Here is a 25,617-nt window from a genome sequence, read left to right as displayed (position 1 = left end):
TGAATGAATAAAGATTGTAAACACGTCGGAAGAAAAAACATTTAATTTGACAGATGTGCCCGAAGTTACTACTTTACAACCTCGTTGATGACCAACATTTAGAAAAACATCTACTTTTAATTCAGCCTTAGGTGAACGGGGTGAAATCGAAGCGTAGTGTGTACTTCCACCTGCACTGAATACACGCGTGCTTCCGCGGCCGGGATACACGTCTTATAGGGGGTAACTACATTTGCACAACCCCGGCTTCCTCCATTTTCTTCGCCACCTTTTTTAAATAAATCGCAGTTTCTCGGTTTCCGACGGCGACAACAACATGACTATCGTCTCCTTCTACTCCCGGCTCAAGGCCCCCAAATTTTGAGCATGCGCACAACGCAAAATCTGATTCAAATCCGATTGAGCATATACATGCACATAATGCGACGATCAATTGAATAATCTAGGGGTCTTAATCCGACAATGAGAAACCTGATTCATTTAGATTTTAGTCAGACTAAGATGTATACATGCATCTTAATAATCCAATCATAGTCGGACTAACCTGATAATTTTCTTGCGTTCAGTCAGTGCGTTTGTATGACAGTACATGACAGACTGTTGCTAAGCAATCGCCGATATGGTCAGACAATCTGAACTAAAGTGTTGACTTGGAAAAAATGGATGTGTAAACATTATATTTACATATAAATATATATTTATTACACAAATATAAAGCTAGAAAATAGCACCGCAAAATATATACATGGCAAAAATCATTCTGTCTGACATTCTGTCTATTCATTTCATTGTCAGACACTTAATTAATTTAAATATTTTAAATACAGAAATACTATGGGCTTATTTATCTAAATACAAATTGTATCAAATCTCTTCACTCGAATCAAATACAAATTACAAAATACCAAAACAGATTAAAATATTTATTACAAATTCATGTAATTGAAATACTGCCCATCTCTGCCCGCACTCCAAAATACAAGCCTTCACTGCAGGCCTGTGTCATTATGTCAGTTGCCATTATTAACCCCGTTGACAGTTAAATGTTCCATACAGCATAATAATAAATAATATATGGACACTACGGCCCTTCCCCATGTCTTACCTCTTAATCTTTCTGTTCTGTTTTTCTCTATCTGTCTCTATCTGTCTGTCTGGCTGTCTGTCTGTCTCTCCCATAGGCAGGCACCATTCCTCCCTTGTGGGCAGACACATGGCAGCCAAACATTTCCCATTATAAACAAGCCTCATAATATTCCCATGATCATGTCCTGCAAGCTGGCCATGAGTGATCTCCCGGTCCCCAAGCAGACCCCCCTACCCCAAGACCCCTCCTCCATAACAAACTCTCTCTCCCTCTCCCTCTCTTTCTCTCTCTCTCTCTCTCTCTCTCTCTCTCTCTCTCTCTCTCTCTCTCTCTCTCTCTCTCTCTCTCTACTCTCTCTCTCTCTCTCTCTCTCTCTCTCTCTCTCTCTCTCTGCTCGCCCATGGACCCCCTGAGCCCACCCTCCTCCCAGGCCAGTTGTATGGACTCATCTCTCTGCGTCCAGTGACTCACCTTGCAGACAGAGAAAAGCACTGGCAGCTGTCAACTGAGCTCACGCACTCCAGAACACTGCATTGTGTTCAGTAGATCAATACTTTCCCTTGCTCGTGATCCGTGAGAACGGGGGCCCTCGACCGTCTATAACGCAGGATCCCAGTCCATCAGTGTGCAAAACCTGGAGGAAGGGACTGCTACAGCTACAACACACCCATGAGGGATATGGGAGGAAAGGAGAAGAAGATCCTAGTCATCACAAACGTAACCAAATATCAAAGGCAAGTTTCTTCACATTTTCTTTATATTTGGCGTTATTTCATGTTTATGTCTTCCAGCCAGCTGACAGTGAGCAGTTTATATGCACTAACAACTATTGGGTTTGACATTATTCATTCAATTATATAACAACCTGTTTCTACATAAGAAATGTATAATCTAAGTCGACATCTGCTTTGCTTTGCTAAATGGAAAAGGCATTGAGTGAAAGTTCAACAGTTACAGTCTTCTGTATATTTGTTGAGGGGTTGCTTCTTTGAGGAGTTGGCAAAGCTGTAAATCACAACAAGGGTCCAAGTGTGTGTCAGTCTGTATGTGTGTGTGTGGGTGTTTGTGTGTTTGTGCGCTCAGATGGATTCTAGACACTTTCCTTAGCAATGCAGAGTGTGTGCAGTGTTATATGTACATACATGAGGAGATTGGACTTGGTAGTATTTTAAGACACTACAATAATACCTCAGATTTCATAAGCGCAAGAATGCACTGATTTGAACTTCAGTTCTTGATCAAGGCTGCAGCCATCAGGGAGAGCAGGCTTTGAAGGCACAGCCAAGCAGCGATGTGGTGTTTAGTTGGTGAAAAATAAACCTGTTGATAACCTGATATTAGGGTGGAGTACCTCCAAGCCTATTAATTTATTCCACGGATAGTATCTTGATAGTATCTCCAGTATGTCACGGTTATGCCGTAACATGAGTGATCTAGAGTGTTGAACCATCAGAACTATCAATTAACAACAACATCTACCAATTACTCACAACCCTCATGATGTCAGTGATTATATTATTATTTTTAAACTATTAGGTATATTAATAAAGAAACCAAACAAGGCAGTGGTTTTTAGCTAAAGTGGCCAGGCTGTCAAGCAGGTTTGTTAAAGACAAGCTTGCTAAAGAAGCATCTTTGGTTAGGTCATATCAATTTCAAAATGTTACCAATGTTATCAATCAAAAGAACGGCCAGTCTGTGAGTCAAAGAGAGTGTGTAAAGATCACATAAGCGGAACGCTAAACAACTCAGCGGTGTTCTGAATCAGCCAACTGCATCCCTGTATGGGAACCCAAATCCCCTCAACAGCCTATGATGGACGTGCCATGTGTTATGCCGTGCAGGGGAGATTCCTAGAAGATCCCTATGGTGACGACTGTCCACATGGGGCCTTCCTAGTTAGGACGCGCCAAGCGGGGCCTCTTCGTCCATCACCCATGCTTATATAAGACTGGGAAAGCCACAATCACTGATGTTGCCGTGTATGCGTCATGTTAGCCCGAACACACGCACACGGAAGTATATGCACGCACACAGACGCGCGTGTATGCGCTCTCAGCCTGAAACACAGATGTGCATCTACACACACACACACACACACACACACACACACACACACACACACTCTCACACACACACACAAACATAGACAAACAAGTGTGTGTGCATGAACATGTCCATGTATTGTACAGAATATTCACAGTACAGAACCACCCCGCCCACTAACATTTGCGGACAGTTATAGTAGACATTTTGAGATATAATTTGACTTCCTAAAGAGACTAAACAACTATGTAACGATCGTGATGGTTAGATGTTATTGAGTCAAGGGAGATAATGACTTTTGACCATTGTTTATTGTGATATTTTGGTTCATACTCTACGATACCCAGTTACTGGACACACAATTGACTCAATTTGTGAACATATCTCTGAATGGGATGTAAATCAGGGAGAAAATATGCATTTGAATAATATATATCTGTCCCCTTGAAATTTGACTTTGCCATAGCAATTAGCCATAACCGTGTGCATCTTGAATAGTAATTATCGAGACATGCAGATGGGGTTTCCTCTAATGAGCTACATTATCATATTCAGGACCTTTATACAGTCCATTAACGTATCCTCCAATGCAAAAATAACCATGAAATAGAAGCCGAGTCATTCGATGCCAGCGGATCACCTTGCAAGACATGTTGTGACTGCAAAGTTTGCTCTCATCTGCACACCACACACAGGCACACACACACACACACAAACACACACACACACACACACACCCACACACACACACACACACACACACAAACACATACAAATAAACACGGGCACACACTTTAGACGACACACGCACACATAGCTGGCTCTGTCTTCGTGGTTGCTTTAAGAGCTAGGAGACTCACACAGCACTTCCTATCAGTTACATAGAAGGATTATTGTGGGGAAGACGGATCGGGTCCCCCTCGTCTGCTATTTTATCGGTGGGGATTACCAGTGGCAGGGATGGGACAGTCCCAACACAAACCACAGCATTGCTTAGACGTTGACACACCAAACCACTCCATGCAATGTATGTTCATGCGGTGCATGGCCAAATACATACACATGCACTCGTTACATGTCACAATAACATGACATTAATTAATCCACTATTAATTAACATTGGTAACAGTTCATTAACGGTTAACCAATGGTCTAGTTATCATTTACGAACGGTGTTCGTGTTTTGAATTTGTGGACGAAGGTAATAGTATTCATGTAAATTAAGATAAACATTGATACATTATTTAAAAGGGTTAAGCTAACCAACTAACCCTTACCCCTTTACTAATGCTTATTACTGCATGACCTTTATGAACTTTATTCTAAAGTGTTACCTGTGCGCTCACTTTCCATACACTGCATCCTTATGTAATTTTGCAACACATGAGTTTAGGTGGCCACAATTCATTTCTATTGTGAAGGTCATTTATATTGTTTTTTATTTATTGTTTTATTTATGTTTTCATTGCCTTTAAGCACGACAGTTACTGTGACTAGTTAATCTGATAGACAGTGCTGTTCAGTAATAGTGATAGAGTTGTTTTCCATTTCAGGTTAACATCCAGCCATGTTGACCTCTCTCTAACTGCCAACTGCTGTGACGCCCACTAAATAAGCTCTTTAAAGTATCTGACCCTCTGGGTCACCAGCACCCTGGAGAGTTGAGGGGGGTTGGGGGCAGGGGCCGCGGGGGATCCCCTGATACTGTGGCAGGCCATGGTGAACGCCATAAAACAGGCATGCTAGTTCCTCAAAGCCTGTTCAGTATGCAAGACCAAAATGGCTTTATAGTATGGTGACCATGACAACAGACAACTGTTGCACTCTCTCTCTGTTTACCCTTAACACCTTGTGTAAATATATGTCTCCACACACACCCTGTCTGTTTGGATAAGATCATAAAACTGTAGATCTTCTTGTGCTATAAAAAAGGGAATGAATTCTATAAAGGGTCACTTTTTTTGCTAATCAAAACAAGCCTCATTCAATAATCAGCATATTATTATATTATATATGATAATTATTATTATTATTATATATTATATTATTATATGTTCAGCATAGTCACTGTCCATTCATATATGCTGATAAAGTTAATAAATATAATCATAGTATAAGATGAAATTAAGAAAATGTTAATTTGTCTCTTTTGTATTCAGTTATCAAATCTGCACAACTGGCTGAATATTTAGGATTTGTTTAGGCCAACAGTGCTCAAATTCTATCATGAGCAATAAATAGCTTAGCTAGGTGTTTCCCGACCTTTGACCTTCAGTGTAACACCTAATTGTGAAAAAATTGTGAAACTTATCACAGATCACTCTTATGCAAACTGTAAAAAATAGATAAATGCACATGCAAAGGCTGAGTTGAGATTGCCACCCTTTATACACAATAAACTGTATTATTGGAAGAAGGCCATTGCCAGTGGGAAACAGTGGAAAGGAAACGCAAACAACGCTACTTTGTGTGTTTATATAGCAAACTAAGCAAATTCAGCAAATTAACACAAAGCACCAAAGGAAAACATTACAATCTGAAACAAATTGTATTCCCAAAGTGACACTTTTTTTTTATTACTTTATTTACTGAACAATATTTATAATGCATTTTTTCCATGATCTAAATGATTTGTTCTGTGATTCGTCTATTCGTCTCATTGATCTATTTCAAGAATAAGATCCCACTTATATCGAGTACCCTTGCCAGAGATAAGCATACCACAGGCTGGAAAAAAAAGTGGTACACCCAGTGGAGCATATTAAATGGTTGGATTAATTAGCCTTAATCCCCCCCCCCCCCCCCCCCCCCCCCCCCCCCCCCCCCTTGCTAAAACCGAACGTGATGCTGCACTAAGAGATTCTCTGGCCGTGTAGGAAGGGACAAATGTTGGGGAGCTGATGAACGGGCCAGGGACAGGTGCTTCTCTGGCTGGCTCTTTGCTCTAGTGCCAGAGTTGAAGCCTGCCCGTAGGAAACCTCTGATGCTGAATAATCGGCCCTGGCAACGATTCGTCTCTGGTTGGTGTCGGACCATGATGAGAGGGAACACCCTCTGACCCTGTTAATGGCACAACACAGTGTGGCATCACGCCGCCGGACCTCGGACCGGGCGGGTCCGAGGAGACGCAGGAGACTTGGGTTACCGTCGCCACCCTCCATCCGGCGACAGAGAGCACCACGTCTCTCCCCCCAATCAGCGCGATCGGGGACACCTGGCCAGAGGAAAGGAATGGACCAGGAGCCGACATAAAAAGGTCACCAGACCGGGCGAAAGAGAGTGACACGGAGGGAGTAAGCACCAGACCGGGCGAAAGGCGAGTGACGCGGAGGGAGTACGCACCAGGGCGAAGCGACACGGAGGGATTCCGCACCGCGCCGGGCAAGTGACACGGAGGGAGTACTCGCTAGACCTGGAGAAGGGCGAAGCGACACGGAGGGATTCCGCACCACGCCGGCGATCTAGAGGCTCACGGAGACCCTAGCACGAGGACGCAAATAATGAATCTTGTGAAATAAACGCAGACTGCGGCTTAACCCTTGCTTTCTGTGTGATTCCTGCCGGGTACCTGACACTCGGGGAAACGGGTTGCCACAACAGGCAATAGATTTGCCCCCCCCCCCCCAGAGACACACACACACACACACACACACACACACACACACACACACACACACAGCCACAGGATAAAAATATCCCCGGTTGGCATCAGCCTTATCGACAGGTTTAAGATCAGCAGAAAGCCTTTTGTCGCCAGTGGGTATCAGCGCAGATCCCTCCTTCTCTTTCCCCGTCATCCCATAGAGAACGGAGATCCAGCAGTACACTGTGGAACATAACAGTACACAGTGACCCCCAACCCAATTAACTCTAGTGTCACACATCAGACTTCACATTCATATTATAAAACCATCCAGTCACGCTATGCCAATCAAAACATTTTTAGTAAATGTCTTGTTTTTGACAAAACGCAATGAAATGAATAGAATCAATTTATCCTAGTACGCCATTAAAATGTTATATTTATAACCCGCACATTGGAGATTTTAAATACAATGTGAATATGAATTGTGTAATACACTGTCTCCTCTTGCTGGATGTATTCATGGCTATAAACAAGCTTCTGTGGTTTGATCATTTAATTTGATTATCATTGCACTTTTTTGGTAATTCTTTCTCTGTGCCTTTTTTGGTGCCATATAGGCAACATCAGCAGAAGGGACCGTTAACCTTTTGCTGATCTTGCCTTGGGCACCAAAAAGGCTAGGGTCGGCCCTGCCTTGCACACATGGCGGTATACATTGAAGGTAAAAGACCCACCATTGCTAATGTTAACAGCTTCAATGCGACGGCAAGACAAACAGACAAACTAAAATCGGTTATTCGTTTGGATTGCAGGTCTGAGAAGACGGCTCAGTGCGCTGATCTGGTGTCTGACAGAAAGAACGACAGGGTGCGTTCGTCCGGGCTCCCACCTCCACCGCCCATCCCCATGTCCCCTATCGCCGAGAAGATGGAGGGCCTGAAGTCCATCAATCACCGTAGCAACGGCCTTCGTCTGGGGCGCCTGGCACTGTACTGCCACCTGGAGAAGGTGGAGACCATGCGCTGCTTCTGGGAACTCAAACACGTGGAGCTGGAGGGGGGCGACCAACAGGTTAGCGCAATGAGATATACGCCGTCTAGTTTAGCCCCACTTCAAATAGTAAAGCTGCTTGTGAACCCGATTATGCATGAAGACTAAAATCAAAAAAGTGCCCTAACCGGTCGCTAGAGGGAAATGTGCGTCTTTCATTAGCTTCGTTCACTAGCGTACATACACCTTATAGCCGGAAGGTGGTGTCTCCTAGCAGGTTTGGATAAATAAAACAACGCAATTAGCACTAGCATTACAACCCTATAATAACGTACAACACACGAGTAAATAGGAACTCATATTTAGCTGGGTTGTAGGCCTATATTAATCTTAATGAAATATGTTGTTATGGTTGCCTTGACGTTGGACGTAATGGATTAGTGCACTACTTGGGGTGCTGAGCAGTCACTCTCTTGCACCCAGTAACTTCTCATTTCGTAATAATTAGTTCTATCCTTTCACTATTTCTCGTCCTCCCGGTCTTCTCCACCCCTTTTGATAAACACACATTCCATATGCAACCCTGTAGCAGTCAGTACATAGCAGAGCAGTAATCCATACAGCGGTTAACGTGGAGACTGCAACCCGGTCCGGTTACCTGACCCCTGTCCTCTGTCACTCTGTCTTCCCCAACTGCTGCTGCTTGTTAGAATCTTGACGCAATATGAACTCTTTATATTATTGTAACTTGTAGATGATATACCTAATATTTGGTTTGAGTTAATTCATATTTGTTTAGTATGTTTGTTATGAAACTTAGAAAATAGGTTTTGGTTTCTTTGTTGCATTTACTGTAAATATAGTAGGAGCATTATTATTAGTCTATTTACGTGCACTTTGGTGCAAAGGTGAATACACTTGATAAACACCTCCCTTTAAATGCACCCCATGTACATGTTTGTCATGTTGGCCGTTAATACAAAATCTTGTTATGTTCGCTTTCATAAATCACATTATCTGAAAAACATGAACATAATTAATAGAGCTGTCACTAACCCCTATCGTTTTGCTCCACAAATAACCTAACCACATTGGCACACAAACTGTAGGCCCATTGTTTTTCCCATTGTTTTTTTTTTACTGTGTGTGGTTTTGTGTGTGCGTGTGGGATTCCAAGTAGAACAAACCAAACCAGATCTTAGCAAACCGCCTTGTGGATGTGGATGCTTGCGTGTCAATGCAGGCTTGCGTGTGTGTCATCATCTACAGTTTGTTTCAGGCTTCCTACCGTCAAAACACATGCACGTGTGTGGCCTTCTAAAAGGTTCAGATGATGCATGTGCACCTTCTATTTCCAGCGTGAAGAGAGGGGCCAAGTAGTGGCCTATACTCAGGGAACCTTGGACGCGATGAATGCATGCGTGAAGTGCTGTGTCCTCAGTTAAGAGATACCAGCAGAGTCTCACTGACACACCAGCAGTAGGCATCTGATTCTGCATACAGAGGCAGCACCTCTGAACCCCGCCGCACCTGTCCCCCTCTCGTCTGCCAGAAGGCATGATCGCTCCTTTTAGGCAAAGGGAGGTGGAGGAGGAGGGTGGTAGAGAGAGAGGTGAAACGTTGTGGGTGGCTGGCATGACAGCACAGGAGCACTCCCCTCACTCCCACCCAACCACCACCCGCCACCCCACACCTCAGTGTGTGTGTGTGTGTATGTCTGGCTGTGTGTGTGTGTGTGTATGTGTGTGTGTGTGCGTGTGTGTGTGTGTGTGTGTGGGGGGGGGGGGGGGGGGGGTTGTTCATACCGTCAGAGAAAGCTAGTGGCTTATCAACGGCTCGCCTGGTCACCGGAGTAACTGTACATTTGGGTACAGTGTTGTGTAGATTTCCCCCTTCCAACTCTGCTGCTGTCTCGCTGTGTGTCCACGGCAGTCAGCCATTTGACTATTGAGAGAGGTGGGTGGGAGGGTGGGCGGGGGTGGGGGGTAGAGGAGACCCAAGAGTGAGGAAGAGGAGATCCACATGCGACCGCCATGGAGAACCTCCTGAGGGATAAGGAAATATGGATCGTCGGGAGCGTGTGTCTCGTGGCCTCCTTCCTCTGGAGGGGATTATGGAATTTGCTCTCGTCAAAGAGGAAGAGTAGACTCTCCCGGTCAACGGACACACAGGTAAACGTCAGGCTTGTCGATGCAGCCACCGTCACGGATGCCCTGTTGCATCCTAACTGCCACGTCTTTGTGTAGATTTTGCAGAATGCAGAACCCAGAGCATGCAATGAAGGCAAAAGTAAGCATGTGTATTTCTAAAGCCAACGTACTGTGAAAACAAACAACCTTTGTCGATTCTGAGAGAGCCCTGGACAGGATAGGTCAAGAATTCTGTTGTTCTACAAAGTACGCCATCATTGTGTCACTATGTTTGGTTTTGTTCATGAGAGAAAGCAGATGCATCAGGACAGGTATTCATGATAGTAAAGGAAGATTGTGACAGATTAAACTGCTAAAGAACTGCGGTCCTCCACCCATGATAGACTGGCCATACCGCATAGTGAATGCCAAGCCGGTAGGTCAGAGCAATACTTAGTGGTGCTTTGATTGTGATGGGAGTGTCAGGTCTAGGGAGCCGGTGTCAGAGCCCCCGGTGGTGACCATGTGACCTGCGAATGGCCTAGTTTAGTAAGACCTCCATATAGAAATCTGAGGAAACAGACTCTCTGTATTTATAAATAAGTTCCAGGAGCGTGCTTCTACAACATTCCAGATGGGTAGAATTCGTTCTGAAGCTCTGGGTGTGGATAAGGAAGGATGACTTGGCCAGAGCTTTTGTTGGATTTTATGGACATGATATTTGGGGCTTTTGCTGTGAATGTGTTGCAGAACATATCCTGTTTTCACCTTTCACCTTGTATGTTGGGGACCCAGGATGAGTGCAGATACACATGCACGTGTGTACTTATATACTGTATCATCCATTGCGGGGTTGACTATCCCACTTAACCATGGCCCTCCTTTGCTTCTCACACCATGCTTATCAAGTCGTTTAATATGTTAACATAATCCCGTCGGGAAGTAAATGTAATGGATTCTTCCATTACATTTCTTCTCCAAGTCTTACCACGGTGCTGCTCTTCACAGCCTTGGCCCTGTATTTCAGTCCGCACTATAGATCTGAGTGGCTACGATGCTCTCTCTCTGAATAAAACTGTATTACTGATGAAGAATAATTTATTTTTAGGAGACTTCGGAGAACAAAGTATTATTAATAGATTTAGTTTTAGAGCATGATCATGGGAAGATACAGGCAGCAAAGTTACCAAGTATGCATTCAATGAGACAATGGGGGTACATGATTTTTTTAAAGGGAAACTTTCACATCGTGAGACTTTAATACAAAGGAAACAAAGGTGAGGGGGAGTGGACAGACCAAGTTAAATTGCAATACACCATGGGTGATGTTGACATGTCTGCAATTCTGCAAGCAATGCTGCGAGACAATTACGAATCTACACAAAAAAAAGGTTTATATAATTTGAATTTAATTGTGTATGGTTGTTACGATTAATAATTCCACAAAAAAGTTCTATAATTGTGTTACACAGCACTTTCTAATCTATCTAACCAAATGTCCACTATCAACCAACTATTTGATGTGCTTTTTACATTTGGGTCATTAATCTGTGATATATGTAATTTATTATGAAGTCCAAACACATTATCATTTGGAACTAACAGATGGAATTTATTTCGAAAATTAAGTAATTCAGTTAATTTAATATGAGGAAAACACTGAAACACAAAATGCAACTTGGTCAGATGTGAATCTTTATGTGCAATACTCAATACGCAATATTTTACACTGAGCCAGACTAGCACACATAATTTTCCCATTCTCAAACGTTTAATTAATTTAAATTTGAATAAACTTGTGTAAAGTACGCAGGTATGCATGCTAAGATAGAGCTGAGGAGATTTGTGTGTGTGTGTGTGTGTATGTGTGTGTGTGTGCTTGCACATGGCAGCAGTAAACATGGCTATGCCATGTTCAGAGTTATTTCAAACCATTAAAGCAGCAGGATTTTCACTGCTATCACACATGTACATTCTACTTAAACACCTCTACTGTCGCTCTCACTATAATGTAGGACCTAGCAGTCCAACTATGTTCTATTAGAACTTCTGAGGGCATACGTCACAGAGTCTGGGCCAGAAACCAGAAACTGCAAGGGGTGGAGTAACTCCTTGTTTCCTGTATCGTTGAGTAGATATTCTACCAAAGAAGACCTTTTCGGGGCGAGTTTCAGAAGGGGATTTTAATAAGTGCATCTTATACAATGGCCAAGTCTACAAGGTGTAGATTTAAAACCTTTACAAACAATGTTACAGTTTACAGCTGGCCAAGTTTATGTTTGCAAATACCAGGCTTACAGATCCCTGCCTCCAATAACATGACTGGTCGAAACAGATATTCAGCAAAAGAAAGTGAAACACCCAGTCTTCAGTTCGTCTTCCATCGGATTTAGATTGTATATCACAACTGTCTCTCTACCTGCTGCCTCTGCTCTCCAGTGCTGTTTTGTCGGTGTGTCTCTGGGTGGCATGAGACCCGTGGGGAATGTGCTGTTTTTGCCTGGACTCTTCTTCGATTCGGCCTCCTGGCGGTGTCCAGTGACGGTCATTTGCGAAACTCACTACCAACGCACTGCTGGCTCCAAGTGGTAGTGCTTGTCATATAGACACATTGGCAGGCGTGCACTAGCTGCTATTCACACACTCACACACATACACACACACACACACACACACACACACACACACACACACACACACACACACACACACACACACACACACACACACACACACACACACACACACCAAAAAGCTGGTTAAAGTTGCCTTGATTCATGTCAGACTGTTCCAGAGACAGAGATAGAGAGAGTGTCTTTTTGATTGAGATTTGGATCGAATTATAGAAACTAATGAATCTTCATAACTTGTTTCATTGCTCCAATAACAAATTATTAATTAAGTGATTTATTCTATCTATTTGGTAATTAGTTCTTGGAATAAATTGGATTGTGGCTGCCTCATCGTTCTAACAGTTCAAGTTCACGAAGTCACATTTTCACGTCCTTAACTGCCCTCTGGTGTTTGAAAGGCAAAATAAATGTTTTTGTATTTCGTAAGAACAACCACGTTCGCTCTTTTTATAGTAAACACAAATGAACTATCATTTCTGATGTTTCAAATTTCCTTCGAGATCAAGGCCAATTGGTAAGAATTACTGCATATGATTAGATAAAGAAATACAATAGAGATAAATTGTTGAATACAGTCACAAACTTTAAAGTTTATAAAACTTGTAGTTCAAATTTGTTCAGTTAAATGCGTGGTTGGTTGAGAATAATAATAACTTTGACAGTCTGTATGTGTGTGTGTGTGTGTTGTGGGCTGGGTCCCATGTGTCAGAGGTCACCATTCACATCCCCCCAGCACCTCACCCAGTTGTCTTTATGTTACATAACGCTTAAGACTTCCAAAAGCCCCTTGGTAACAGCGCTGTGTCATCCTTGGAGTTTGTTTCTATGATAGAGATGTGTTGATGTTATGATCAACATAGAAAAACACAAACAAAAGCACACACACACACACACACACACACACACACACACACACACACACACACATACACACACACACACACACACACACACAAACACACAAACACACAAAAAAACTGTCGCACTCATGCACAAACAAAACAAACTGAAATCACACTTACACACACTTAATTCCTAAAGGGGCTAAGCCACAAACCTAAACCACTGACGTCAAACCTTGCGCTAATTTTGTTGCTTTACTTGCTGTCCCTGAAACTATTCAAGAACTTGACGCACAAGTGCTATCAACTGCCTGATGCAAAGGTTTATTTACCGTCCTATGAGCTACAATCAGTCCACTCACCAGGCTCTGCCCCATTCTTCCTGCTGATATATATGTGGTGTTGAGCAGGTCCAAAGCTTAAAGCAGATTCTATTACTTGATAGTATGTGAAGCGAGAAGTGTTGTATATTGACTTTGTATCCCTGCTGCCCTTATTTGCGGTGTGTATTACATATGGTAAGGACAGTGTCCCCATGTCAGTCTGTTTTATTCTCGAACCATGCAGTCATACCAGACTAACACCCCTCTTACCTCACAGCAAATCCATACTGGATGTTGAGAAGGTTGATAGTAAATATACCCTGCCTTTACACAGCCTTTACACCTAGCATTGGTTTGTGACTGACTATGTTATGTTGATGTTGTTATGTGTGTGTGTGTGTGTGTTTCTTTGTGTGTTTGTGTGTGTGTGTGTGTGTGTGTGTGTGTGTGTGTGTGTTTGTGTTTGTGTGTGGTACAGGGATTTATGCCAAGCTTTATGCCATGGGCCTTATTCACCTAGCAGCTATCTTAGTTCCATAAACGTTAGCTCTTTAGAGCTAATGTGGCCTCTAGAATGAATAAGGCCACTTATCTCTGTGTTTCATCGCTGCTCACGTGATGTCTTTAATGCTCCCTCATATATATTAGGAATGTACAATGTATGATTGTTTCGGATGTACCTGAGGTGGAGGGTGAAGGCCGCCGGGTTAATGGGGAGGGGAGAGTGTTTAGGCCTGACAGCTGACAGATGGCATCCTGATCTGCAGAGTTCTTATTCTGTTTCTCTCAGCAGTCCTCGATCCCGTCAAAAGCCTTTTCCAAATATTTAGAAGTGCTTGGACCATCATCACTCGGGGGAGGGGGTGTCAGTTAAAGACAAAAATCAGTGCAGCAGTCTGCCGAATTAGAAAAACAATGGTGGCACTCGGAAATTGGCTTAATATCAATGTTAAAAGAGGAACATAAATCTGTACGGAAGGCTTTACACAAATGATAATATGTTTTTGCTTTACTTCAAACCGGTTTAAACCAGAGTGAACAGTGTCAGAGTTGGCCATATTTGGAAGCCAACTACTGCCAAGCGAAGGCCAGACGGATATTCATTGCAGACGCAAACGTGCATATCAGGAAGGTCTCACGGCCTCTCTGACAGGTGTGATGTAGTCTATTGGTAAAAAAGGCAGGGATAGAAAACAGGACAAATTTCCCCATGGAGTGGCAGGAAGAATCCCTCACACGTGGCACCAAATGAGGTGCACTTTACTTTGTAAGGAGATTCATTAAATCAATGAAATAGGGTCAGGGCCAGCCATGGAGACAAGGCAAAGAAAAATAAAATAAAACTTTTTAAACTGCCAAATATGACCGTCTTTGTCCCGCCTTTTTCCGCGCGTTTACACTGACTAAGATAATATACTGGCTTGATCTCGCAGTAAACGTTCACGTTTGTAGCCTACACTCAGATGTATACTCATTCTTGCATCTGAGTGGCTTGAATAATAAAAAAATAAAAACATTCTGAGCATGCAAAATATTATAAATAGGTCTCCGTGCGTAGTCCCGCCTACTCCAACGAACCAAGAAAGCCGACTCCTTGAAGAAGGGGGATTATACCTCCTCGGTTTTATACAGGCAAGACAGTGAAATTGCAGGGCGTGCCAACTGCCAAATTGCAGGGCGTGCCAACTGATCATACCGGCTTGGTAGTGTCAAAATGCCTTGTGTTTGCGCCCTTTGAGGCCTGTTGTTTTGATCACCTGTTCTCTGATTATCACCTCAACTGTGTCTGTGTAGCCAGGCTTCATGAGTCCCCTGTCTTGCACTTACACTTACTTTTAGCTAAAGCTGCTATCCAAAGCAACTTACAAGCAAGGCTAAGAACAAGGACAAAGTGCACAGTGGCTTTAGGAATCACTAACAGGAAAGTTAGCAACAGAAGGATCAACTAACTTTTGTTATTAATTGGTGCATACTAATTGCATTCCAGCAAGCTTAATTCAACATTACAGATAAAAACAATAAAGTGTGCAGCAAACCATCTGCAATGCTTTCCATTATTTTTGTCAGAAATTTGTGAATTCTCCATGTATGTATTTTGTATCAAATGTGGTGTTGTTTTTTCTTGGACAGAGCTTAGCGCTGTGCTGGCATGTCCCGGGGGTGAAAAGAAGTCATTTGAAAGAGGCGCTTGGTATTTAAAGGCGGTCAGGTATACCCACAATGCTTTATGTCTTTACTCTGGGTCTTAATGGTTAATGAAGGATTCAAGGCTTTGCACGCTCTTCCACCTGTCCCTTCATTTCCTCAATCTGAACACTGTTACACAACCAGCATCCAGATGGACACATACAACATTCCCTTCCCTTTGTGTGTTCTTTTATCAGTATGAGTAGTAGTAGAAGTAGTTTATGTTCATTGTCTATCCATCAATATATACTCTATAACTCTTTAGACCTGTGCTTAACTGGGCAATATTTAAATGGCAAATTCCCAGGATTCTGGCACTTTGCTTGAAAGCCTCCAGAGCTTCTCAAATGTCACACAACAATCCTCTGCAGTGTTGCCCTCCCTGTCCAACTCCTTTCAATCTCTGATTGCACATTCAAGCCATTAGCTCTTATCACAGGCCACCCATCCAGTGACGTCCAGAGGGGGGCTGTGCTTTTATTTAGAGGACCCCCCCCTCCAACCTTATGCTATTCTTGAAACTCTCCTCTGAATGGCTCACAGTCGACCTATAGCTCTGCCTGATGGGCTGTTTTCATCCCGTCCTTTTGACTCCCTGTCTGCTGCCCGGAGCTTTGTTCCTTAACATGGTTTCTGTTGTTGCGTCGCTTTGGTCGGTTTAGAACTTGACAAAGACTTTGAGAGAAGAAGTTTATTCGTTTGTGGCTGGAATTGAATATCGACACAGAGAATCTTCTTCCTGTGCTGAGGTGATCGACCCTGGCAGCTGTTTGTGGGCAGGGTGGGTCCAGACAGCTGAGCAGGTATCAGCCAACGATCTCTGACCCCCGGGACTCCCAAAGCAGTCATGAGCTCCAGCTTGGTCAACTCCTTAGCAAAGGTCTACGACCCCAACCCGCTGCACGGTCAGAAACTAGGGCTGGCACGAAAGCTATCCACAGCTGGATCGGACCGGATCCGTACCGCCTCTCCCACGTCCTCCTCTTCTTCTTCTTCTGCTTCCTCTTCCTCCCCCGGGCCGGCCATGCGCTGTGTGGAGAGTCGCTTGGACTCCCTCAACTCTCAGATGGAGCAGCTGCTCCACATGCAACACACGGTCCTGACCCGGCTGGACGGCCTGTCCCACACCCTGGGGGACATGGGTCAAGACCTTGCCTCGATGCGGGCGGCTGGGGCGGAGGGCCGTGGGCAAAGGGCCCAGGACTCAGAAGTGCTGGAAGTGTGTTTGGACGTGCGGGGGATGGTGCAGGAGACCAACAGGCAGATGGAGTGCCAGGCACTTAAGCTGGAAGGGGTGGAGAAGCTGGTGGAGGGCATGCAGCAGGTGCTCAGCTTCATCGGGGAGGTGGTGAAGAAATCTAGGCTTGTGGAAGTGCTGTTTAAACAGTCTGGCAAGAGGGCCAGGAAGAAGGTGAGTTGGATTCTGGTCACGGTCAAATTGAGGTTGAGCTTGAGATTGGATTCATGTCTGCTCAGTTTTTTTCCAAAGAAAATGATGGGAAGAAGATGTTTCAGTGGTCTTGGTGTACTTACTCTAGATCCTTTGTTCTGCTGTCTTGGGTAGAAACTCACTTTGTTATTCTTTTCACCCTTGTGTATTTGTGTACAGCTGTATATGTTGAAGACATGGGTCGAATCATCTGTCTTGAGTTCATGTCAACACATACACAGACATTTTGCATGTCCAAAATGGTCAAATGTAAACATCTACATTTACATTTACACACAAATTACAGTACATAATCTTCGTTGAGGCTGTGTGATGTGTTTCATTATTTCTGGATACATATTTGTAGTTTCATATACTCAGAATTTTCTATCTCTAGTCTATACACAGTGGTGTTTCATGATGTTTTTGGTCTGGCAATGAAGACGATAAGAGAGCTATATGACCTCTCATGTGATTTACACACAGCACAATTTATTATGTCAGAAACCAAAGTTACAACAAAACACAGTTCTTACCAATGACCAAAACATATGCTACAAAAGACGCTATTTCCCTTGACAGTTCTTGACAGTTGTGCAACATTTGTGCCCTGTAAAATACCGCCTACAATTCCTGTATGTTATGTATTTTTATTGTATGGAGACTAGTGGATACATTTTTACACTCCACAATCTGCTATTTCAGCAATCTGCCTTTTTCACAATCTGCTATGTGTCAACAACTGTTCTCTTGTAGCATCTCTGTTCATGAACGTCTCCTGTTTCCAAAGGCTAAGGACAACAAGGCAAAGGATGAGAAGGAGAAAGCCAAGCTCAGCCCCACTGCCTGGAAGGCTCTGAAGAAGAGAGGCCCCATAGGTACTGCCCACAGTCACAGCAGGGCCACAAATGAACCAGGGCTCGGGCGTTTCGCCCCTGAAAAAATAGTAATAGCATTTGAATTTGGGTTGACGAGTGCTTTTAAAAGCCTCCCGTAAAATATTGAGTTAACTTCTGTATTTGACTCTGTATTTGAAAAGTGGAACCAGAGTTTATCTTACGTTGGAGTCATTCAATATTGTTCTGTGATGCAATATTTTCCACTATTTGATAACAATTGCCCAGGAAATGAACTAAAATACCCCCAATACCTCTTACACAGAATCAAAAAGGCCAGTGTTCAAACTTTCCAACCTGAAACAATCACTCTGGTTATCCTGCCCAGCATCAGACATAAATACAGAGGAACCACTAAAATATTCAGGGAATATTTCAGCAAAAAGAGTCTGAGATGTTCCCTCTCTCTCCCCAGACTCACCCCCCCTCAGTCAGTCTGAACTCCAGGAAAACGTGGACAGGCTTAACCGACAGAATGCTGAACGTTCCCACGGCAACGCGGGGGCCGAGGGCCAACAAGGGGGAGGAGGAGGAGGTGGAGGAGAAGGCCAGATGGTGGGATTTACACTGTCCGGACCACACACAATTGAAGCCCAATCAGAGGACGAAGAGAAAGAGAGCTCAGTGGAGGAAGAAGAGGAGGATGTGTTGGGGGTGTCTAGGGAGTCGGAGGTGGAGGTGAAATTGGAAAAGCCAATTGGACAGGAGCAGAAGAGAACTGACCCAGATAAAGCAACCTCAGAGTCACAAGAGGTTCTCGGTGTCCTTCTAGTGGTTTCCAGTCAAACCAGTGAGACGGCCGTCCCGCCTCTGGAAAGGTAATTGTATCCCAATATAATAATAATGTGAATAAAATATGTCGCTGTGAGTTGTTTCGGGTTGTTGATAAAGTTTCCAAAGTTTTGAGGAAAAATTTTAGGAAGGTCCGTGGTTCGATCCACTTATCAGTTCAATTCTAGGTAATTGACCCCCCCGTTGTGTGTGTGCGTGTGTGTGCGTGTGTGTGCGTGCGTATGTGTGCGCGTGTGTGCGTGTGTGTGTGTGTGTGTGTGTGTGTGTGTGTGTGGCTTTCATGTATGCAAGGCATTCATCATCAAGCATTTGATAACGGCAGCCATAAAAATTACATAAGAATGGAATTGAATCCTTCAAGTGTAAACGTAATGTTCTGACTGTTTGTGGTGCAGCTCTGAGGAGCCAGGAGAGATGGCCGCCTGCAGCAAGCGCCGCGTCCCGGAGGAAGACGGGGTGAAGGAGGACCTGAAGAAAAGCCGCGTGGACCAGAGGGAGGAGGAAGGATCCACCGAGGGAGACGGGGAGAAGGACCGGGTCGGCCCATCGTCTGCTGCGTCTGGGCCGGACGAGGGGAAGACAGATGTGGAAGAAGATGGGGCAGAAGGGTCAGAGGCCACCGTGTCAGAATATACGATTGGTAGGACATTGATGCTACCGAACTGCTCCTTTGGAATCAATGCAACATGCATGGCCACTTGTACGTTCACATAAGTTGATACAGTCCGGCGGCTTTCTTTGTAAAAATGACTCGGTTGGTTATAAATTGGTGACATTTGACTTTTTGTTCCAGAGACACATACTGCAGATCGGGTTACATAACACCATGCGTGCTCCAGCGTCACTCATATGTCAGCCTGCGCAGCTGGCAGAGCTGATAATGAGACAGTGGCATGCTGCTATTTCCATCCATTCTGTTACTGGAGAAACACTTCCCTCTCTCTCTCTCTCTCTCTCTCTCGCCCATTCTCTCACTCTCCCTCTGTGTCTCTCTCTCTCTCTCTCGTGCACATTCTCTCGTTTGCGCGCACGCATTCACTCTCGCCCTCATTTTCTCCCACACATTTTCTCTTTCTCGCTCTAAATAATAAACTTGCCAAGGAAGTAAAAAATTAACACATTGTGTTGAACAAAAGGGGGACTTTCTCCATGTTGCTCTCTCTTCATTATCATTGTTATTTTCATCCTCATAGACTCCAGCCCCCCACCATCGGCCCCCTTCGACCACCGCATTGTGACCCCCAAACCCCAACAGATCTCCACGTTCTACACCATCAACAGAGAGGAGGTCCTGGGAGGGTGTGTGGCAGAGAGAGAGAGAGAGAGAGACACACACACACACACACACACACACACACACACACATATACACACATGCACAAAAACATAAAACATAAAACAAATAAACACACACACACAAGAGTGAGACCTCAGTATCTGGGTTCTGTGTCCACTAATGAACTCACAGGAGGATCCAGGTCAGAGCAGTGGTGTTCCAGCCATGTTCCTCACAGGTATTCTGAGGACAAATATTGGATGGCCGATGTGAAGGAGCTGCTACTTAAATCATGTCTTTCCAATACCGGAGATTACTCCTTCCACACACAGAATTATTATGAAAATATGACATATTGCCCAGTACATTCCTAACCCTTCTGTACTACTTGTTTTTCTGTGTAGGCAGTCAGTTATTCATACATCCTAATATAATCTCATCCTGGATCTGGGTACATACCCCAAATTTATGAAGAGCAAGTATTTCTACATATTTCACTTGTTCATTCATTCTTTCATTTCGAAAATAAGGGGAAGATTCGGACAAGTCCACAAATGTATGGAGAATTCCTCTGGTCTCACATTGGCGGCTAAGATCATTAAAGCCAGGAGCCAGAAAGAGAAGGTATATGTGCTTAATGTGTTTTGCTTTTTCCCAGTTCACTTTGTCATTAGGAATTTTTACACTGCTAAGCTGGTATGGTCGCGGCTTGGCACACCCTGCAATTTCACTGTCTTGCCTGTGTAAATCCAATGGGGTCTTATCCGCCCTCGTCAAGGATCCGACTTTCTTGGCGGGTATAAGACGGCCGTGTAAAAACGTTTAATCACTGTTGTTCTGGCCTTGAAAACATCTCCGGAGATCACGTTCTTAGATAAAATCTCTATAAATGTTTCAAATGAACACTGTGTAGGCCACTGCAGAAAATGCTTTCAGAAGGGGATTTTAGTGCGTGTATTTCAGAAATACACGTATTAAAATCCCCTCCTGAAAGCTTCATACACACTTGTTGAATAAGTTTCTCTGTCTTCAGTAGAATATCGCCTTAACAAAACAGAAAAAAAGGCGTAACTCCGCCCCTTTCTGTTCTTGGTTTCCGGCCCAAGTTCTGTGCCGCCTCCCCCTAGAGCAGCATTACTCATTGCGCGGCTCGCAAGCCACATGCGGCTCGCCAAGCCTCTATTTGCGGCTCGCATGGCGGTAAAAATATACAGTGATATGATCATGCAGTGAATACAGATATTTTAAAAAACAATACAAACAATTATTTAAAAAATAAATCAACTGCGGCATTAAAAGGTGGAAATATAGCCTTGGCTAGAAAATATTTTTAAACTTGCTCGGCTCTACGCTGACAGCGGGGTTGCCAGATTGGCGGATTTCCTGCATAACGACAGAATGTGCTCTTTGGATGGACTTATTCTTATTAACTTATTCTTCAATAGCTTCCATGTTATGTGACCCAGTGTCTCCACATTATTCCAGAAAATAGCACACAGTCACACAAGTCTTAATTTTCCTCTCAAAGTGCACCAGATTGATGCATTCCAGGTTAAAAGGTACCAAATTTTCTTCCGGGGGAGCATTCCCCCGGACCCCGCTAAGGACCGGGTTCCCTCCACAGTTTCACAAAATTCTGTGGGAAACACTGCTTCAGAGAGGACATATTATTAAGCAGGCATACTTATTTATGACTGGATTATAGCTTTTGATACTTTGCGGTAAAAATGGCTCTCCTGTTGACGTCGTCCTGTCAGTGCGGCTCTCCTGAAAAAAATAGTGAATACCACTGCCCTAGAGGTTCATCTTTAGCATAGTAGAATGGCTGGAACTGGGATTAGCCGATAAACTATTTGCTTTCTCAAATAGCACGCGTCATGTTTCCCCGTCCACATTGCTATCGAGAGAGCTGCGAGATCTGATAAGGTCAGCTGTCTTAGAAAGGTTTTGTGGTCACTATACCATCCACTCAGGTATTCAAAAGACGCATAACCAACTGAAAGCCAACCATGCAAGTTCTCCAACAGATCAAATCGCCGTCACTGATTGTTCCGAAAGGTTGTGACATCACCGCCAATAGGCACCTGTCGGTTGCCTGCTTGTCGCTGCTCTTGTTTTCAACTTCTTTTTACAATGATCTGGTTATCCAATTTAAAACCTGTAAAGCCAGACTTGTGTGTGTGTTTCTGTTGCGTGTGTTCCGCCAGGATGTGGTTAAGAATGAGATCCAAGTGATGAATCAGCTGAACCACGTCAATCTCATCCAGCTCCACGCTGCATATGAGTCACGCCATGACATCATTCTGGTAATGGAATAGTAAGTCGGAGTATATGTGGCTATACATATTATACAAATAATTGTTATTTATTTGTGTGTTTTATTTTATCTTAATAGCACCTTGAGGCCTGATGAAAGGCGCTATAAAAACCAAACGTATATTCTTATTATATTATCATTATTACATATATGTATGACCTTTTATAAGACATGTTGACTGATAATATGTGAATTCTCTCAACATTACACACTTTGAGAGATTTAGTCATGTGTGTGTGCTTCCTTCTCTGCGTGTTTAGTGTGGACGGTGGGGAGCTTTTTGATCGCATCATCGATGAGAACTACAACCTAACAGAGCTGGACACTGTGCTGTTCATACGGCAGATTTGTGAGGGTCTGCAGTACATGCACAAGATGTATATCCTTCACCTGGACCTCAAGGTCAGCTGTGTGTGTGTGTGTGTGTGTGTGTCCTAAATGTATTATGCATAAATTAACACATAACTGATGCCCAACCTGAACGGACTTAGAAGACACCTATTAAAAGAACTTTAGAAATTGTCAACCATTATTAAAGGATTAAAGAATCTAGGGATATATCCCAAAATGAAACGGCAAATTCGTACTTGATACATGAACCAAAAACATCATTGTAAGTCTAAGTGTCATCAGAAATCCATGTAGCACACACACACATTCCTACACACACACACACACACACACACACACACACACAGACACACACGTATTGCACTTTATATATATCGTGTCTGGACTCTCTACTGTCTCTCCGCTGTGTAACGGACTAGCGCAGGTGGTGGTGTTGCCCTTCATAATCTATTCTATTTCAGTTGACATTCATTGTATTATTTTTGTGGTTTTGCTTCAATGTTCCCTCTTTATTTCCAGCCAGAGAACATTCTGTGTGTCAGCAGAGTAACAAATAAGATTAAAATCATTGACTTCGGCCTTGCCAGGAGGTAAGATTTAAATGCAACACGCATTTGGTTTCTCGCACCATAACATGTGTTCCTGGTGGCTCCTTCATGCAACCATCATCTGCCATCATCTGCCCCAGGTACAAACCAAGGGAGAAGCTGAGGGTGAATTTTGGTACCCCTGAGTTTCTGGCCCCTGAGGTCATCAACTATGAATTTGTTTCATTCCCCACGGATCTGTGGAGTCTGGGGGTTATAACTTACATGCTGTAAGGCTCCCATGCACGCACACACAAACGCATACACACACTTACGCCCGTTCATTCACGTACATCCATTGAAAGAAGTAGACAGATTAGCACATTAACTAAATATGGTTTCAACCACACATTTGTAAATGACACAGACAGACTGAATCACACTGTAAAGACGGAGGCAGACGCACAGACACAGACAGACAGACAGACAGACAGACAGACAGACAGGCAAGCAAAGACACCAATGTTGCAGAGCGGAGCTGACCCATTGCCGCCGCTGTACCTCCCTTGCTCCTCCCTCAGGCTGAGCGGCCTCTCTCCGTTCCTGGGAGACGATGACAACGAAACCCTGAACAACATCCTGGCGTGCCAGTGGAACTTTGAGGAGGAGGAGTTCCTGGATGTGTCCGAGGAGGCCAAGGACTTCATCACCCGGCTGCTGGTGAAGAGTAAGAGCTGGAGGATGAGCGCCACCGCGTCTCTCAAGCACCCCTGGCTGTGTGACCCCGGCCTGCACTATCGGCTCCAGCAGAAGGTAGGGTCCTAGGAGACGTTTCCCGGAGATAAGCAGGAGGTGGCACAAACTCTCGAGGTGAAAGAGTGCCATGTCAAACCTCAAACTAAGGAAAACGAAAGCTTAATGACAGAGAAAACATTGGACAATGGAAATCAAGAGTTTTTTAAGACTTAATATGGGAGCTACGTGCTCTTGGAAGAGTTCTGGTAACAGCCCTGTTTGCAAGCAAGCAGAAGCTTGAGTGACATGTCACATGGTTTCTGCACTTTATCCCGTTAACCATTTAATTGGATAAAGTGCAATGGAAACAGGTTAGCCATAGCCTAAACTTTCCCCCACCCTCAAGCATAAAACACTTTTTATTTACCTGTCTCACAATGGTCTGAACCCAGCTCACGTTCCCTTATTTCTGTGTGTTCAGTCAGGTTTTTTTTTTCTCAAATCGAACATGCCCATGCATTGAGGATGGAAATGCACCACACTGTAGAATACCATATTAGCATCATCCCAGTTAAAATCGAATACACATTAGGTGGCTAGATCACTAGACTGGATGGCTCTAAACGGTCCTCATACAAAGACGGGAAGGCTGGTTTAATGCACCTAATCTCTGGAACAAGCTACAGCTAAATCTGATTATATGCTTCCATTACTCATTCCTTTGAGGGACCCTAAAATACTACTTGCTTTTAACCTGTCAAAATGTGTGCATTTTTTGATGATGATATTGATATTTTTTGCGATACTTGATAATTGTTTCAGGGCTCTCTTGCAAAAAATAATTCAATCTTTATTAGACTTCCTGATAGAATAGAGGTTAAATAATAAAAATATATAGGTTGCTTCTCATGAGAGTACCTTAAGGCAAAATGCTTATAATGCCATCACTGTCTTTGCAGAAACTCAAGTGTGATTCTACAACGGCCCCCCCTCCGGAGAGCTAGGAGATGTGAGTTCTGCTTTGACTTTACATTTGAATTGCTTGTGAGAAACTGGTAGGTAACATTAAGTACTGAAAGGTTTTGCCTTTTCAATGTATATTTCCATATTAAAATGGCGCTCCCGAAGATTTACGTTTTGTTATTTTCTGCGACTTTTTGAGTATGCCGAACTTTACCCAACAGTCTCGCCAACCATTTCTTAACATTCATAATACTGCAAATGCAAGGGCTTTCATCAGTGGGCCATAGTCCTAATCACCATTATGTAACCTCATTTAGCGATAGATAAAGAGATTTATTTACAAGAAAATATTGTAAATAATATAATATCCCAGGTATAATCTCTATTATTCATGGAATATAGTATAATAGATCTCTAAAATTGTAGTCCTCCTGATTAGAATTTTGTCAATATAGTAAGTGCCAGTGCAGGTCTTATCTGTAAAACTATCCTGCGTTTGGCCTTTTAA

General features: G+C 43.5%; 1 protein-coding gene across 1 annotated transcript; it reads left to right on the top strand.

Annotated features, from left to right (window-relative positions):
• Window positions 1-16,670: 16,670 nt before the first annotated feature.
• Window positions 16,671-25,150, top strand: mylk4b (myosin light chain kinase family, member 4b; the record flags this gene model as incomplete). Its single annotated transcript, XM_079739336.1, has 12 exons — window positions 16,671-17,234; window positions 18,058-18,130; window positions 18,564-18,966; window positions 19,336-19,580; window positions 20,134-20,239; window positions 20,747-20,840; window positions 22,424-22,533; window positions 22,794-22,935; window positions 23,404-23,474; window positions 23,573-23,701; window positions 23,993-24,224; window positions 25,106-25,150. 12 exons carry the CDS (start codon window positions 16,671-16,673, stop codon window positions 25,148-25,150), a joined length of 2,214 nt encoding a protein of 737 aa, XP_079595462.1.
• Between the last annotated feature and the right edge of the window lie 467 nt (window positions 25,151-25,617).

Source organism: Pollachius pollachius, assembly GCF_949987615.1.
Source record: "Pollachius pollachius genome assembly, chromosome: 7".
NCBI classification, from domain to species: Eukaryota; Metazoa; Chordata; class Actinopteri; order Gadiformes; family Gadidae; genus Pollachius; species Pollachius pollachius.
This window is presented reverse-complemented; position numbering and strand designations above follow the sequence as displayed.